The sequence below is a fragment of the Xenopus laevis genome, chromosome 1S, assembly GCF_017654675.1.
Source record: "Xenopus laevis strain J_2021 chromosome 1S, Xenopus_laevis_v10.1, whole genome shotgun sequence".
NCBI lineage: Eukaryota > Metazoa > Chordata > Amphibia > Anura > Pipidae > Xenopus > Xenopus laevis.
The window spans coordinates 146,714,588-146,728,246 of record NC_054372.1 but is presented as its reverse complement, the minus strand read 5'-3'; the positions used below and the strand labels follow the sequence as shown (position 1 = coordinate 146,728,246).

Below are 13,659 nucleotides of genomic sequence, written 5' to 3'. Positions count from 1 at the left end.
TAGAGTAAATACACTTCCAAAAAATCCCATAGGAACGAGTAGAGCATGGGTGAGTTTTTATTTTATTAAAATTTGAACTCACATTTTGATAAATCGCATGTTTGCTAAATCTGCCCCTAAATTTATATCTCTGTTCCCTTAGAAACAAGAACAGACAAAGTAAAGCAAAACCAGGTGCAGACACACACAATGGATTTTGGTGCTGATGTTTTAATGCTTGTTTTAAAGAATAATTATACCTATAAACCCTAGACACTTCAGGTAACTCTGTTACTGACTGACAATTTCACACCTTATAGAAAATATCAAATTTTATTTATATATAAAATAATTTCCACATCAAATTTCCACATGCACACACGCACACACACAACACTTTAATCACATTTAGGCCAGTTACATTTGTATTTCATAACTCCTGACATATTTTACAGCTTATGTACATTTTGAAGACACAATGGGGGGTGATATTTAATTGTAAACCATCACCTTACAAAAAAGGCAGTCTGGAAAGTATGTATAAAGAGTAAAAACAACTTACAAATGAACTAATATGATAAAATTGATGTTTGCTGAAGTTTTTAGAGGATGTCAATCTAAAAACAGTGTGGCCTTTTAATTTCATGTGTTTTCTCTTTTGTTAACCTACATATAAGGCTTCATCTATGACTGCTGAACACTGATTTAATACTTCTGGTTGCACGTGTTACCATGAGAAGAGATTTTTAAACATTTGCGTTACTGGACAGCAGGGTATCTGGATTTTTTTAAATCGAGTTTTAAAAAATCAACTAGTGAAATGTTAAATTGCTATTTAACAATGAGAATGACTGGATGCACTCAACATACAAATGAAACGCTTTGTACATTTATTTAACAAAATAAATCATTGTGCGTCAGTAAGGCAAAACACCAAGGCTATATTAACTAGGATTTTCAAGACCAACCAATAATTGGTATTAAAGGTATGTGTTACATGGAGAGCCATGTATTAAGGTTAGCAGCCATATGGTGGTGTAAAAGGCTGTATCGCTGTACATTTATAGTAGAGCAAATGCTCATTTAAACAAGGCTGTGCCGTGGCTTGCAAAATGAAAACCAAAATAAAGTTCTTATAACGTCTCACTTTACTGCTCCAAGTTTTTTAAGAAATGTCCTTCCTTTTGATAGTAGACCCTTTTTCTTTTTTGAAGACCGGTCCCTGCCTCGCATAGGGCTGCCTGACCCCATAGAGGATGGAGACGACATAGAATGGAGATGAACTGTTGGCGATGGAGCTCTCCGAGGTGTTCCTGTGTTTTCAGAAGGGGCCTACACAAAGGACAGGGCACATATTTAAATGAGATGAGCAAGTTGTTAGCAAAAATAAACCAGCCATCCCCTGCTGCCTGCCCAGTTTACCACTCATATAACTGGCAGACATGGCACTAACCCCATTTGGTGACGGGATAACAAGCTTTCTTCAAGAATATTGATCAATGATATGAGTGGAAATGAGGCAAATTAGTTTGTAATCTGTACGTTTAAAAAACATTCTTGTTTCCTTAAGGGACTGGCACACAGCTAAAAAATAAAACAAAATACCAATATGAGCCTTAATTGGAATCAGAGCAAGATTAAAGCCCTTGCCTTCAATCAGATCTACAAAGTGCATTTTATAAAGTGGTTTTATAAAGCCACTGCCTTACTAAACAGGTTTTTGTTCAATTCTACCTTTACAGAATAGTTGGACCCACTTACAATTAAAATGACTACAATTGGTAATGTGGCTTCAAGCTGATTCTGATTCAAAATTAAGGTCAGTTACTAAGAAATAACTCAAAACATCCCAGTTGTACACACCTGAAGATACCATTTTTGTGTAAGGCATTCTGCTACTGAGCTGTATGTTCCATATCTGCATTGTGTATTGTATTTAATGATATTATAACTATGCTGTAGAATTTGGCCTCTGTTTGCAAAGAACACCAGCACACAACACAGGTTTGAAGAGGCACCAATATCACATTCAAGGAGACATGCACATTTGCATGGAAACATACACCTCAACATGATGCTTCCTATTTTATATTGATTTTCTACCACAGAAGAGAAAACCAGTTGCCTTATCATGTCTTGGTTGCAAGACTGGTGGTATCTTCAGTTGTTAACTTACGTGAAGGCTACACTGCCTCATTAAGGTGTGAAATGAACACTCTTCTTCTGTTCCCAAGTAGATGAGCAAGGACAAAACAGAAAATACAGCAGTGATGACATCAAAAATAAAATCAAGCTTAAAATGGACTTAAGTTATTTGAACTTAAAATGATATTAAAAGATGATTAAACATCAGACTTTTATGATATAAAATGGTTCTATTCTGTGAACGGTTATAACACATTCAGCCTCAACAGTAAAAAATAGTGATGGGCGAATTTATTCGGCAGGCGCGAATTAGCGGCGAATTTGCGCGATTTGCCGCCAGCGAATAAATTCGCGAAACGCCCGCGAAAATTTGCGTCAAAAACGGGCGCTGGTGTCAAAAACGAGACGCCGGCGCGATTTCGCGGTTTTTTTTCGCCGTTTCGTGAATTTCGCGCGAAATTCGCGAATTTTTCAGCGAAGCAAAACGGCGCAAATTCGCCCATCACTAGTAAAAAACATGTTAGAACAATACGATGACAATAGAAGTAATATAATCCTAGTATAAATATTTAAGATGCCAGATGGTTTTGTAGACATATATAACTACGGTCTGTTTATCTGGTACCATGGATAAAATAGGCAGACATCTCTCTGTTAGAGAGAAGATTGGAAGACTTCCAACTATGTAATTTGACCGGCTCACTATACCTATCGGCCACATGGTACTATAGATATGGGATCTATTATGCATAATGTTTCAGACTAGGGGTTTTCTAGATAAGGGGACTTGTCATTTGGATTAGGGGCATAACTACAGAGAAAGCAGACCCTGCAGCAGGGTGTATAGGGCCACATGAGGCCCTAATTGATGAGCAATTTCAACATATATTGGTAAAAAAGGACAACCTCTGGTTATTTTGGGGGCCCTAAAATTTATCTGCTGTGGGATCTGGTTATGCCACTGATTTGGATCACCATACCTTAAGTCTTCTAAATATAATTTAAAACTAATAGGATTGTTTTGCTCCCAATATGAATTCATGTAGCTTTGTTACACTCAAGTACAAGGAACTGTTTCATAAAAGACATTGTAAAAAATTTGAATTATTTGCTTAAAAGAGACTTTAAGAGATTGCCTTCCTATAATACGGGTCTTTCTAGATAACACGTTTCTGAATAAGGGATCTCGTACATGGACAATGTATTTACCAACATGTACACCAAAACCTGGTTGTGAAAGTAAGGCTGTAATACTACATGAGATGGGACATTGTCTATCCTAAAATATTTCTGATTAATAAAATTTGTTCTGAACTGAGCTAACTAATTACAAATAAAGCAACTACTGGAGGCTTCTTGTGGCAAAAAACAATCCATTACAGGTACTGGACCCGTTATTAGGTGCCCCACTATGAGGAGCCACCTGAAAACCAACACATTGTGGATCCCTAAGTCCTTATGTCAGTTCGGAAAAAAGCATTCCAAAGATTTTATTTTGCTTGATTTGTGAAGCTTCAGCTCCCTTCCAACTTGGAATTGAAGGGAAAGGAGGTAGTAGATTGATTAAACTCTAAGCTCACACTGGATCAGTCACTGCTGAGTGATGTCAGGTTTGAAATGGTTTCCAGGCAAAGTTCACTTAACAGTTCAGCTAAGGGGCAGATTTAGAAATTAGAGCTCACTAAAGAAAACCTCACCCACTTTCTATTAATTCCTATGGGATCTTTAGAAGCATATTTATCAATGCGTGAAAGTTTTCATTGAGTTCACCTGTTAGAGGGCACAATGCACTCTTTTAAGCCCCTTTTCTTGGTGGACATAAGTGCTATGTACATTTACCCTTTGCATATGCTCAATGTCAAGTAGAACATTTATGAGTAACATAAAAACAAATCTGATACACACATAAAATGTACCACACAATTACATACCCTTTTAACCTTGCTTCGCATAGGAGTATCTTGAGGGTATCTAGATGGAGTATCAGAAAGGTAAACTTCAACATCATCAGGCACTTCTTCTAAAAAGTTAGATGGGACAAGGCCTTTATGTCCATTAAGTTCACCCTGTTGAAATACACTAATTAATTTAATAGAGAAGAGTAGCTACAATATATTATAGTTTATAACATGGCTGCCCTAATGTACAAATTTAATGGCAGATTTATTGAGGGTCAAATTCAAAATTAAATTTTAAATTTTTTTTACAGGGTCAAAAACTCATCAATAGAACAAGCAATGCAGCTTATTTGTACAGGAAAAGCACTATGCCCTTGCATACATCACAACAGATAATGTGTTTAAATTCTGAATAGGTATTGGACCTATTATCCATAATGCTTGGGACCTGTGGTTCTCCCGATAAAGGATATTTCCTTACTTTTACTCATGCCTTAAGTCTACTAGAAAATTATTTAAACATTAAATAAACCCAACAGTCTGGTTCTACTTCTGATTAATTATATTTTAACTTGGATCAAGTACAATGTACTGTTTTATTATTTCAGAGAAAAGGGAATTCATTTTTAAAATTTGATTATTTAGATAAAACGGAGTCTATCGGAAATGGCCTTTCCATAATTCAGAGCTTTCTGGACAATGGGTTTACGGATAAAGGATCCCAACATGTATAAACAAACTTACATAGTAAAAGCCATCTTCATCTATTTCACCAAAAACATTGATAATATCTCCTGTACAAAATGTTAGCTCTGTCTGCAAAAAAAAAAAAACAGTTAGGTAAATAAATATATTCAATATTAATATTATGATGTTATTGCAATTAAGCATTCTTTTGGGAATATAATGAAAAGTAATTGCTGTATCCATCCATCATCTATGGGTAAAAATATTATATTTTCCCCTATTAGAATGAGCAAAAAGCAATTAAAAGTGTCCAGCACACAAATTTAATCACAGAGGTTAAAGGAGAAGGAAAGTCCACCTTGCACTTGGGGTGCCAAAAGTTAGGCACCCCAAGTGATTGTATTTACTTACCTGAAACCCTGGGCCGGTGCTCGCCATGGAGCGATCCTCTTCCAGCTTCTTCTGTCTTCAAATTTCCCATGACAAACGTATGTGCAGTTGAACGAAATAGCCAGCTTTTTAGTTAAAGTTCGGCTTTTCGTTCTACTGCGCATGTGCAGCCGCAAGAAGAAAGAGGAACACAGAAGAAGATCGCTCCGTGGTGCTCATTGGTATAACCCTGGGCCGGTGCAGTTTTCAGCTGATAGGAGCACCGGTTTTCAAGTAAGTAAATACAATCACTCGGGGGTGCCTAACATTTGGCACCCCCAAGTGCATGAAGACTTTCCTTCTACTTTAAGGGGATATAAGTGGATAGATGGCCTTGAATTAAGATACTGGTAGTGAATGATATATAGCGTGGAATTTTTGGGGGCAATTAGTGGCAGGGAGGGATGCACGAATCCACTATTTTGGATTCGGCTGGACCCCCGAATCTTTTGCGAAAGATTCAGCCGAATACCGAACTGAATTAGAATCCTAATTTGCATATGCAAATTAGGGGTGGAAAGGGGTAAACATTTTTTACTTCCTTTATGACAAAAAGTCACACGATTTCCCTTCCCACTCTAATTTGCATATGCAAATTAGGATTCGGATTGGTTCGGCCGGGCAGAAGGATTCGGCCAAATCCTGCTGAAAAAGGCTGAATCCAGGCTGAATCCTGAACCGAATCCTGGATTCGGTGCATCCCTAATTAGTGGTGTTAATATTATTAATAATAATAATATTTTTCACAATTTTATCAAGAGTTTATAGAGTCTTTTCCCACACCAAATTTTTCGAATTATTTTATTGATAAGGTAAAATTGTGGATAGGAGTTTGATAGAAGTTGTTTTAATAAAATAATGAGAAAAATCTTAGCAAATAACCCCCTTAGTATTGATCTGTTGCAAGCATTTAACTAATGTGCATATTTTTAAACTGTTTACAACTCAGACAAACTGAAGGAGGGGCACCAGCATTGTATCGCTGTATGTACCACAGTATAAACTATTAATTTTATAGTGAAGCTGATTTCTCTGGTTTCTCCTGTAATATATACCCCTATATATGCCCTATGCTCCATGTGTGTCATACTCTGCCTGCTCTATGCTCCTTGTGTGTGCCATACTTTCCCAGCCCTATGCCCCTGTGTGTGCCATACTCTGCCTGCCCTATGCTCCCTGTGTGTGCCATATTCTGCCTGCCCTATGCTCCCTGTGTGTGCTGTACTCTGCCTGCCCTACTCTCCCTGTGTGTGCCATACTGTGCCTGCTCTATGCTCCCTGTGTGTGTCATACTCTGCCTGCCCTACTCTTCCTGTGTGTGCCATACTGTGCTAGCCCTATGCTCCTTGTGTGTGCCATACTCTGCCAGCCCTATTCTCCCTCTTTGCTTTTGTTTTCTAACTACACAGCATCATAAATAGACCCCACAGTGTACGTGGGGCTCAAGATATCTTGAACTGCATTCGCTGCTCCTTTCTTTTGAACTCTTTGAATTATACGAATACGAACCTTTTGTCCTATTAACTACCTTAGTGAACTACACCAAATTTACTTGTGGTTTGCATTTTGTTTGGAACTTTTGCCCAAGCTTTAGGTTGTTTTTGGCAAACAGAAACAAGATAGTTTGCAGTATTTCCATGTATTTAGTAACATCCATTATTGCTTTTATCATAACAAGATATTTTGAGGTTTATCACTGAGAACAAAATTTCGCTTACAAATTAGGATTTGCTCTTCAGTAAAAGAAGATAATTTGTCAAGGGCAAAATACTAGAAGCAGCTAGTATTTATAATGCTCTTTAATTTGTCTGGAAGTTATTTATACTTAAGTAAGTGTTCACAAAAACATATGTGTGCTGCAGATCTATACAACAAATAGAGTGTCTGTACCTCCACATCAACATTAGGTGAGCTTTCTCTTGGATCATAGTCATATAAAGCAACCATTCTTCTAGTAGTCACTGAGTGTTGCCTTCCGCTCCTCCTGTTTCTCTCTGTGACAATTAGAAAAAATTGTTATTAATTTAAAGAAAAAAGGTATCTACAGTATCATTAAACCCTTTAACTGTACAACCACACATTCACTTATGACAAATGTAATCCAATAGACACCAAATGACACTGATGGTTTACTGTCCTAGTAGAATTATTTGTTTTATTAGCAATTATATTAACTTATTATTTTATCTTTTTAAAATAGAGACACCTGATCTATGGCCCCTAAGTAATTTATAAACTCCAATTAGCAAGACATTGAAATGCCCCAGATATGATATTCCTTCTCTAGAAGACAACATTGTCTACTGTTTCAAAAGAAATTGTCCTGCCATTTTACTTTACCAAGCTAAACCATGCAAATTCTTTTCTTCAAAGATTTCTGAAACCCCTTGCCACCCAGCTTTTCTTTTTTAAGGAAGCAAAAAAAGCAAGTTGCGCCCATAAACTCTCAACACAATTATATATTGGTAAGGGGTTAGGATAATACCTGAGGGACTTGCTTCTGAACTAAAGGTAGCAAGTTTGAAAAGGGAGTTTTAAAGGGTAAAAAGTAACTTACAAAATCTTTTTAGTGGCCAGGGGCAGAAGGCTACAACAGGTAACACCAAGTTTTTTAAAAAGAAAACTACAAACAACTTAATTAAATGATGTTATAACCATATGCATATATCCTTTCAAGCCTTCTAAATCAGTAGTATATCTTAAAAGGCTCATTTATGAACACAGTATAAAATCCAAAGGCATATCTCTTGGTTTATCAATAACACAAATTTATTTTCTGAAATTCCAGCATTATTGTGGATGCATACCAAGTTGTGTCTACTTCAACTTGCATTTGATTTACAATATGGATGCAAATAAGCATCCATAGATTGTGCATAAGTCACAGTGCACTGTTTCCCCTACATTTGTGTTTGAATGCTCACTTCAAGCCTACAAAGTTAATAATGGCATTAGTATCCAATTAACTTGCCACAAGTCAGTTGCGGCTCTTGCTTCAACTCATTAAGGGTGCCCTGAAATTACCTTTAGGTCTAGGCTAATATTATATACAGTGTGAATGCTTGCTGTAAGTTGCAAAGGAGCATTATGGACAATGTTTCTGAATTGTGTCAATGCGCACTAAAGTTTTTGTCAATCTGTGTGCTTAGCAGTTCATAAATGAGCCTTTGGGGCTAATAAATAAGGCCCTCAATGATTTACTGTTGTAAGTGAGGTGGGGCCCCTCCACTTGCTGATGATATGTATGCTCGAAGGCAAAAAATACAGATTAATTAATTTGCTGCTTCAGTAATCTGTGTGTGTAGCCCCAAATGTTCCAGTGTCACTATGTATAGATCTATATATTATAAAGTAAAATATCTTGCTGGCTATTCAAGCAGGATAGGAACCTACAGAAGCATGACTTTTCAGTATGATGCAAGGTTAAAGGACAAAACATGCATATTAGTTAAACTTACAACGAACAGAATGTTTACACAGCTTAGATTAATCCAGCTAGTATATGGCTTGAACAAATTATGGTTTCTTAGCACAGACCTCTCTTAGACTTTCTGGATCTGCGGTGTACAGAGCGAGAGCTCTCTTTGAAACGTTCACAGTTGACTTCAGGAAAGGAAAGCATACAAACAAAAGAAGAGGAGAACATATGAAGCTGTTCAAAGTTTTACTTTCATTCCAGAAAACCTTCATCTTGGATTTTAGTGGTGTTTCCTTACTTTTTAAAAAATTGGACATTATAATTCTGTCTCATCTTGCAAACATGCATTGGATGTTCCCCTTACTTTATTTTTACATTTAAGCATGTTTGGGGAGACTAAAGGCTCAGGATATTAATATTTTTTTTTTCAATTAATATAATTGTGTCATATTATGCAAATGCAAACTTTTCCCAGCTTCTTAGCAAACAAGATGAAAAAGAGAAAATAAACAATGTCATTTGTAGAGCTTTACTTGTAGGCAACCATTTGTCAACAAGCAAAACAGCAATGCACATTAAAGCAAAGGCATCCAATGAGCCTATTGTTTGGAATATGCATATATTTGCATCATATACTTTTTTTTTAAAAATATATTTGAGGTAATTCCAAACAGTTGGGATTCACAACCATGGATGATTAATTGCATCCAAAGACACAGCCATATGACTACTAGTGCTACAGCCATGGCCCAGCCCATCTCATTATAAAAAACTTTTTCAAGTTCCTACCGATTTTTTCTACTGGAGTATTTAAAGGCAGAAATCCTTGTTTGAAAAGTTGCTCCATCATGTCTTCATCATCAACTTGTATTTCAGAGATCATATTACAGGGTATAAAGCCAGCCCTTTCACAGGTCTCGCCACAGTAAAAACCATCAGCATCTTTGTCTCCATAAACCTACAAACAAATTATTGTTGTGAGAGAGTAAACATTTTAGATAAATTATGGAAAAGGTAAACTAATTTAACAGTTGGGTGGGTTTGTGAGTAGTAATTAGTGAATCGCAAAACGTATTAAAGTCAATGGGCATTTTTTGCACAACTTTTTTTTTTTTAACTATACATCGGAGCCTAGGGGCTTCTTTTTTCAGCGAAAGCTGGTGAAACAGTTTGCTCAACACTATTTGTGAAATTGTTGGAAAGCACCTTTATGATCTGTCCTTCCTTAAAAGGGAGTTCCTCTTCAGCAGCATCTGGATTAGGGGACATGGTCCGCGGGTCATAGTCAAAGAGTGCCACAAATAATCGTGCAGGGAAATCCTCCATTCCACCATCAGTCTCAGACTCCTCATACACTGAAAGCTGTTCCCGGCTGCCATAACTATCTGAAGAGATGTTTAAACACATAAAATCATTTCTACTGTAAAAATACGTTTTTTTCCCCCATTGGTACCTTGTAATTACACTTGAGGATGCGGAATGGTGTGTTCTTTCAAAAGGCTGACAATAAAGGCAGAAATAAACTGTAGAAAAAATAAGCACATATGCAACCACCTTATACAGCTCCTGTGTATGATGGTATTAAAAAGAAAAGACTATGACTTAGAGGGAAACTATGTCTCTATATTAAAAAATCCACTAAACTGTAGGGATGCTTAAAGGGGACCTGTCACTCAGACATAAAAAGCCATATGATAAAACTCATTTTCAAATTAATCATAAGACACAATTTTTTTATTAAAAATGTTTAAAAAAATCTCAGTTGTCAATTATATATTGTCTGTCTTTCCTCTATGCCTTAGGCAGGGCAGGCAATTACTTTCACTTGCAATCCCCCCATGGGCATGGGCATCAGGTGACCCATTTTTGCACATAAATAAGATTTTGGCATTATTTACAGTGTTCACAACAGTATAAAATGCTTTCTTTCTTAAGGTGACAGGTCCCCTTTAATTATTTTTTACAGATAGCTTTTCTTATTTTCTTTTGGCTTTTGAGATATAAATGGTTTATGAGTATACTTCCTCAGCCTCATAATTTTTTTTCATTACAAACCACCCAAACATGCTGCTTGTCAGTAGTTAGTTATGCCCAGTAAATTGCTGACTCGGCAGAATTAGAGCAAGGGAAATCGGTCTCATAGCATAATTGTGTTGGTTACAGCTGCAAAAGAACTTACAAGTACATTGTTACTGTAAGATAAAACTCTTTGTAAAATAAATGTACTAAACATCCACAATAACAGAGACAATTCCCCAGCATTTGACAGACTGATTCAGACATAAAGCCGTGTCCACATTTTTGTTTTTTCGTCTCATAACATGATGTCATTGTTATTCAGCATTTAGCATTGGTACATTTCTGTGCATAATCAAAGATTTTGTTAAGCAAAATGGGAAACAGCCATGGAAGAAGGTGCATGCAAATGCAGTAAAAATGCCAAACAACACATACAGAATGACAGATGGCAATGACAGATATGAAACTTAGTGCTGCCCTGCCTTTCTATCACCTAAGCTCAGAAAACTTACCTGATTATGAAAGAAGGAAAGGGCATGTTGTTAGCCACACACACATGCTATACTGCATGCAGTTGGCTATTTGTACAGCACATTAAACAGAGGGCAGAATTGATCAAGGCTTTGCACCAAGCCAGAACCAATTTTTAAGTCCCGGCTAGAAGACGTTCTATATAGGACTGATTAAAAATATTAGAAAAATAAGACCTTCCTTTACTGAAATCTGACCGCAACTATTTTGCTTCTAGACAAGCGCTAGGGTGCATTCTTAATCAAACATAAAACCTTGAGGAATTCTGGACCATTCTTGGATTGTATTGTAAAGCAGCAAGAAGTTTTTGTTGCATACCGTATCTATCGTCAGAGACCCTGGTAGGTTGCAGAGACCACTTCCTGTGTCCTCCAAGGCTGCGATAATAAGCTTCTTCTTTAACAGGTGAAATATTTCCCTCACTACCTGACCGAGAACGACCTCCTTCACTGTTACTGTCCATTGTAATTTCTAAGGAGAAAAAGGGAAAGCGCTATTAAGCACGCTCTTTGCAGCATAAAGTTGGGACCAAGGAGACGGGTGCCCTTTCTGTAGGGGGCATCTATGGAAAAAAAATCTTCCTTATAGTAACAACAACCCTAAGGAAATTGCATTTGCTCCTCTGAGTTCTGTCTTGCTTATATGCATAATGTTTGATCAAGAATTTGAGGTCATTTTTTTAAAAATATTTTAAAAAATTGTCTCGATCCAAGGAGGTAAAATACACTGCAAGGAAATTCAATTTGTCATGTGCGCACTTTTAACCTCTTTTACGCCAAGAAGAATGATCTAACTTAGTCTGATAAGCAAAATCTATTTTTTAAAAAAAAAGCAAAAACAGGAACAATCACAATATTAAAAAAATTTGAAAAACAAAGCCACATAATAATCACAAGAGCTAATGCTCAGGACAAATAAATATTCCAACCGTTTCCCTTCAAGAGGCATCTAGAAGCAGGGCTAAAGGATGAGACAGACTTGATGCAGAACATATATAATGTTCAGCTTGTTCATGTCAAATTGTGTTGAAGATACATACTTATGTTTAAGTCTGACAACACTCTTGGGCTTTGACAAACTTCTGAAAATGACCCAAGTGGATGAAATGGTTATGCTCTGTATGTTTAACAACTTCACCAAATTACTAAAGCCCTTGTTTCAAAAGGTCTTCAATATAAAGGTCTATGAATATATATATTGAGCATGTCAACATTTTTCTCAGTAAATATTTGCTGTACTCTGTTGTGGGGCTTGCCGAACCTCTGCCAGTGAGCACCAGGCATATTGTTGTTATCTGTTGGGTGTGCGGGATCCTGCTTTGTTCCTAACAACCCAATTAATACATATACAAAGAACTCAGAAAAATAAGTCCATACATTATGTGTAATAAAGTGGAATGACAGAGGGAATAGGTATTGAACACATGAAGAAAAGGAGGTACAAAGAGGCATGGAAAGCCAGGAAACCTGCTGAAATTGGTCTGTATTTAGAAAGCAATCCTGCTCCCTATCAGTGCAAATTAATATCAGTCGGTTTAGCCCTAATAGATGGCCTATAAAAAGGTTTCTCATTACCAAGATAACACACAAGAAGCATCTCATGATGGGTAGAAGCATAGAGCTCTCTCAAGACCTTCGAGAGCTTATTATTGAAAAACATACTGATGGCGTTGGTTACAGATGTATTTCTGAGCTTCTGAATGTTCCAGTGAGCACCACTGGGGCCATAATTCGGAAGTAGAAAGAAAATAATTTCACCCTAAACCAGCCATGACCAGGTGCTTCTCGCAAGATTTCTGACAGAGGAGTCAGAAGAATATTCAGAAGAGTTGTTCAAGAGCCAAGGACCACTCGCTTCAGAAAGTCCTTTAATTTGCAAGTACAGTTGTTTCCAAGAAAACAATAAGTAATGCTCTCAATAGGGACTCCACTGCTAAAGAAAAGACACGTTGAAGCTCATTAAAATATCACTGCACAACATATGAACAAGCCAATGAAATTCTGGGAGAATATAGTCTGGTCAGAGGAGACCAAATTTGAACTCTTTGGATGTCATTGCTCAGATCATGTTTGGAGGAGTAATGGCACTGCACATCACCCCTAAAAACACCATACTAAAAGTAAAATTTGGAGGTGGGAACATCGTGATGTGGGGCTGTTTTTCAGCATATGGTACTGGTAGACTTCATAAAATTTGAAGGAAAGATGAATGGAGAAATTTCCCGGGACATTCTTGATAAGAATCTGCTGACATCTGCCAGGATGATGAAGGAGGGTGGACAGTTCAGCAAGACAATGATCCCAAACACACAGCCAAGAAAACTGTCAGTTGGTTTCAGAAAAAGAAAATAAAGCTGCTAGAATGGGCCAGTCAATCACCCAACTTGAATCCAATTGAAAATCTATGAAAAGAACTGAAGATCCGAGTTCATAGAAGAGGCTCCAGGAACCTTCAAGATCTGAAGACAGTTTGGGGTATATTTATCAGTGAAGTTAGTGATCGCCACAGTCTGCTAGAGTGATATTATGCCACTCTCCATTCATTTCTATGGGA

General features: G+C 37.0%; 1 protein-coding gene across 15 annotated transcripts in view; it reads right to left on the bottom strand.

Annotated features, from left to right (window-relative positions):
- Nucleotides 1-298: 298 nt before the first annotated feature.
- rimbp2.S (RIMS binding protein 2 S homeolog) overlaps nucleotides 299-13,659 on the bottom strand; it is a 176,692-nt gene continuing 163,331 nt past the window's right edge. For 4 of the 15 annotated variants that reach the window (XM_041580326.1, XM_041580328.1, XM_041580327.1 and 1 more), the window contains 8 exons: nucleotides 11,425-11,577; nucleotides 9,763-9,941; nucleotides 9,346-9,514; nucleotides 8,676-8,741; nucleotides 7,029-7,132; nucleotides 4,767-4,838; nucleotides 4,056-4,190; nucleotides 299-1,311 (listed from right to left, as the gene is read on the bottom strand). In XM_041580326.1, the coding sequence (XP_041436260.1) occupies nucleotides 1,123-1,311; nucleotides 4,056-4,190; nucleotides 4,767-4,838; nucleotides 7,029-7,132; nucleotides 8,676-8,741; nucleotides 9,346-9,514; nucleotides 9,763-9,941; nucleotides 11,425-11,577 (1,067 nt within the window). In that variant the 3' untranslated portion in view covers nucleotides 299-1,122. Of the gene's footprint in view, nucleotides 1,312-2,155; nucleotides 2,203-4,055; nucleotides 4,191-4,766; nucleotides 4,839-7,028; nucleotides 7,133-8,675; nucleotides 8,742-9,345; nucleotides 9,515-9,762; nucleotides 9,942-11,424; nucleotides 11,578-13,659 lie in introns of all 15 variants that reach the window. The other 11 variants (XM_041580332.1, XM_041580338.1, XM_041580334.1 and 8 more) reach the window with 7 other exon arrangements.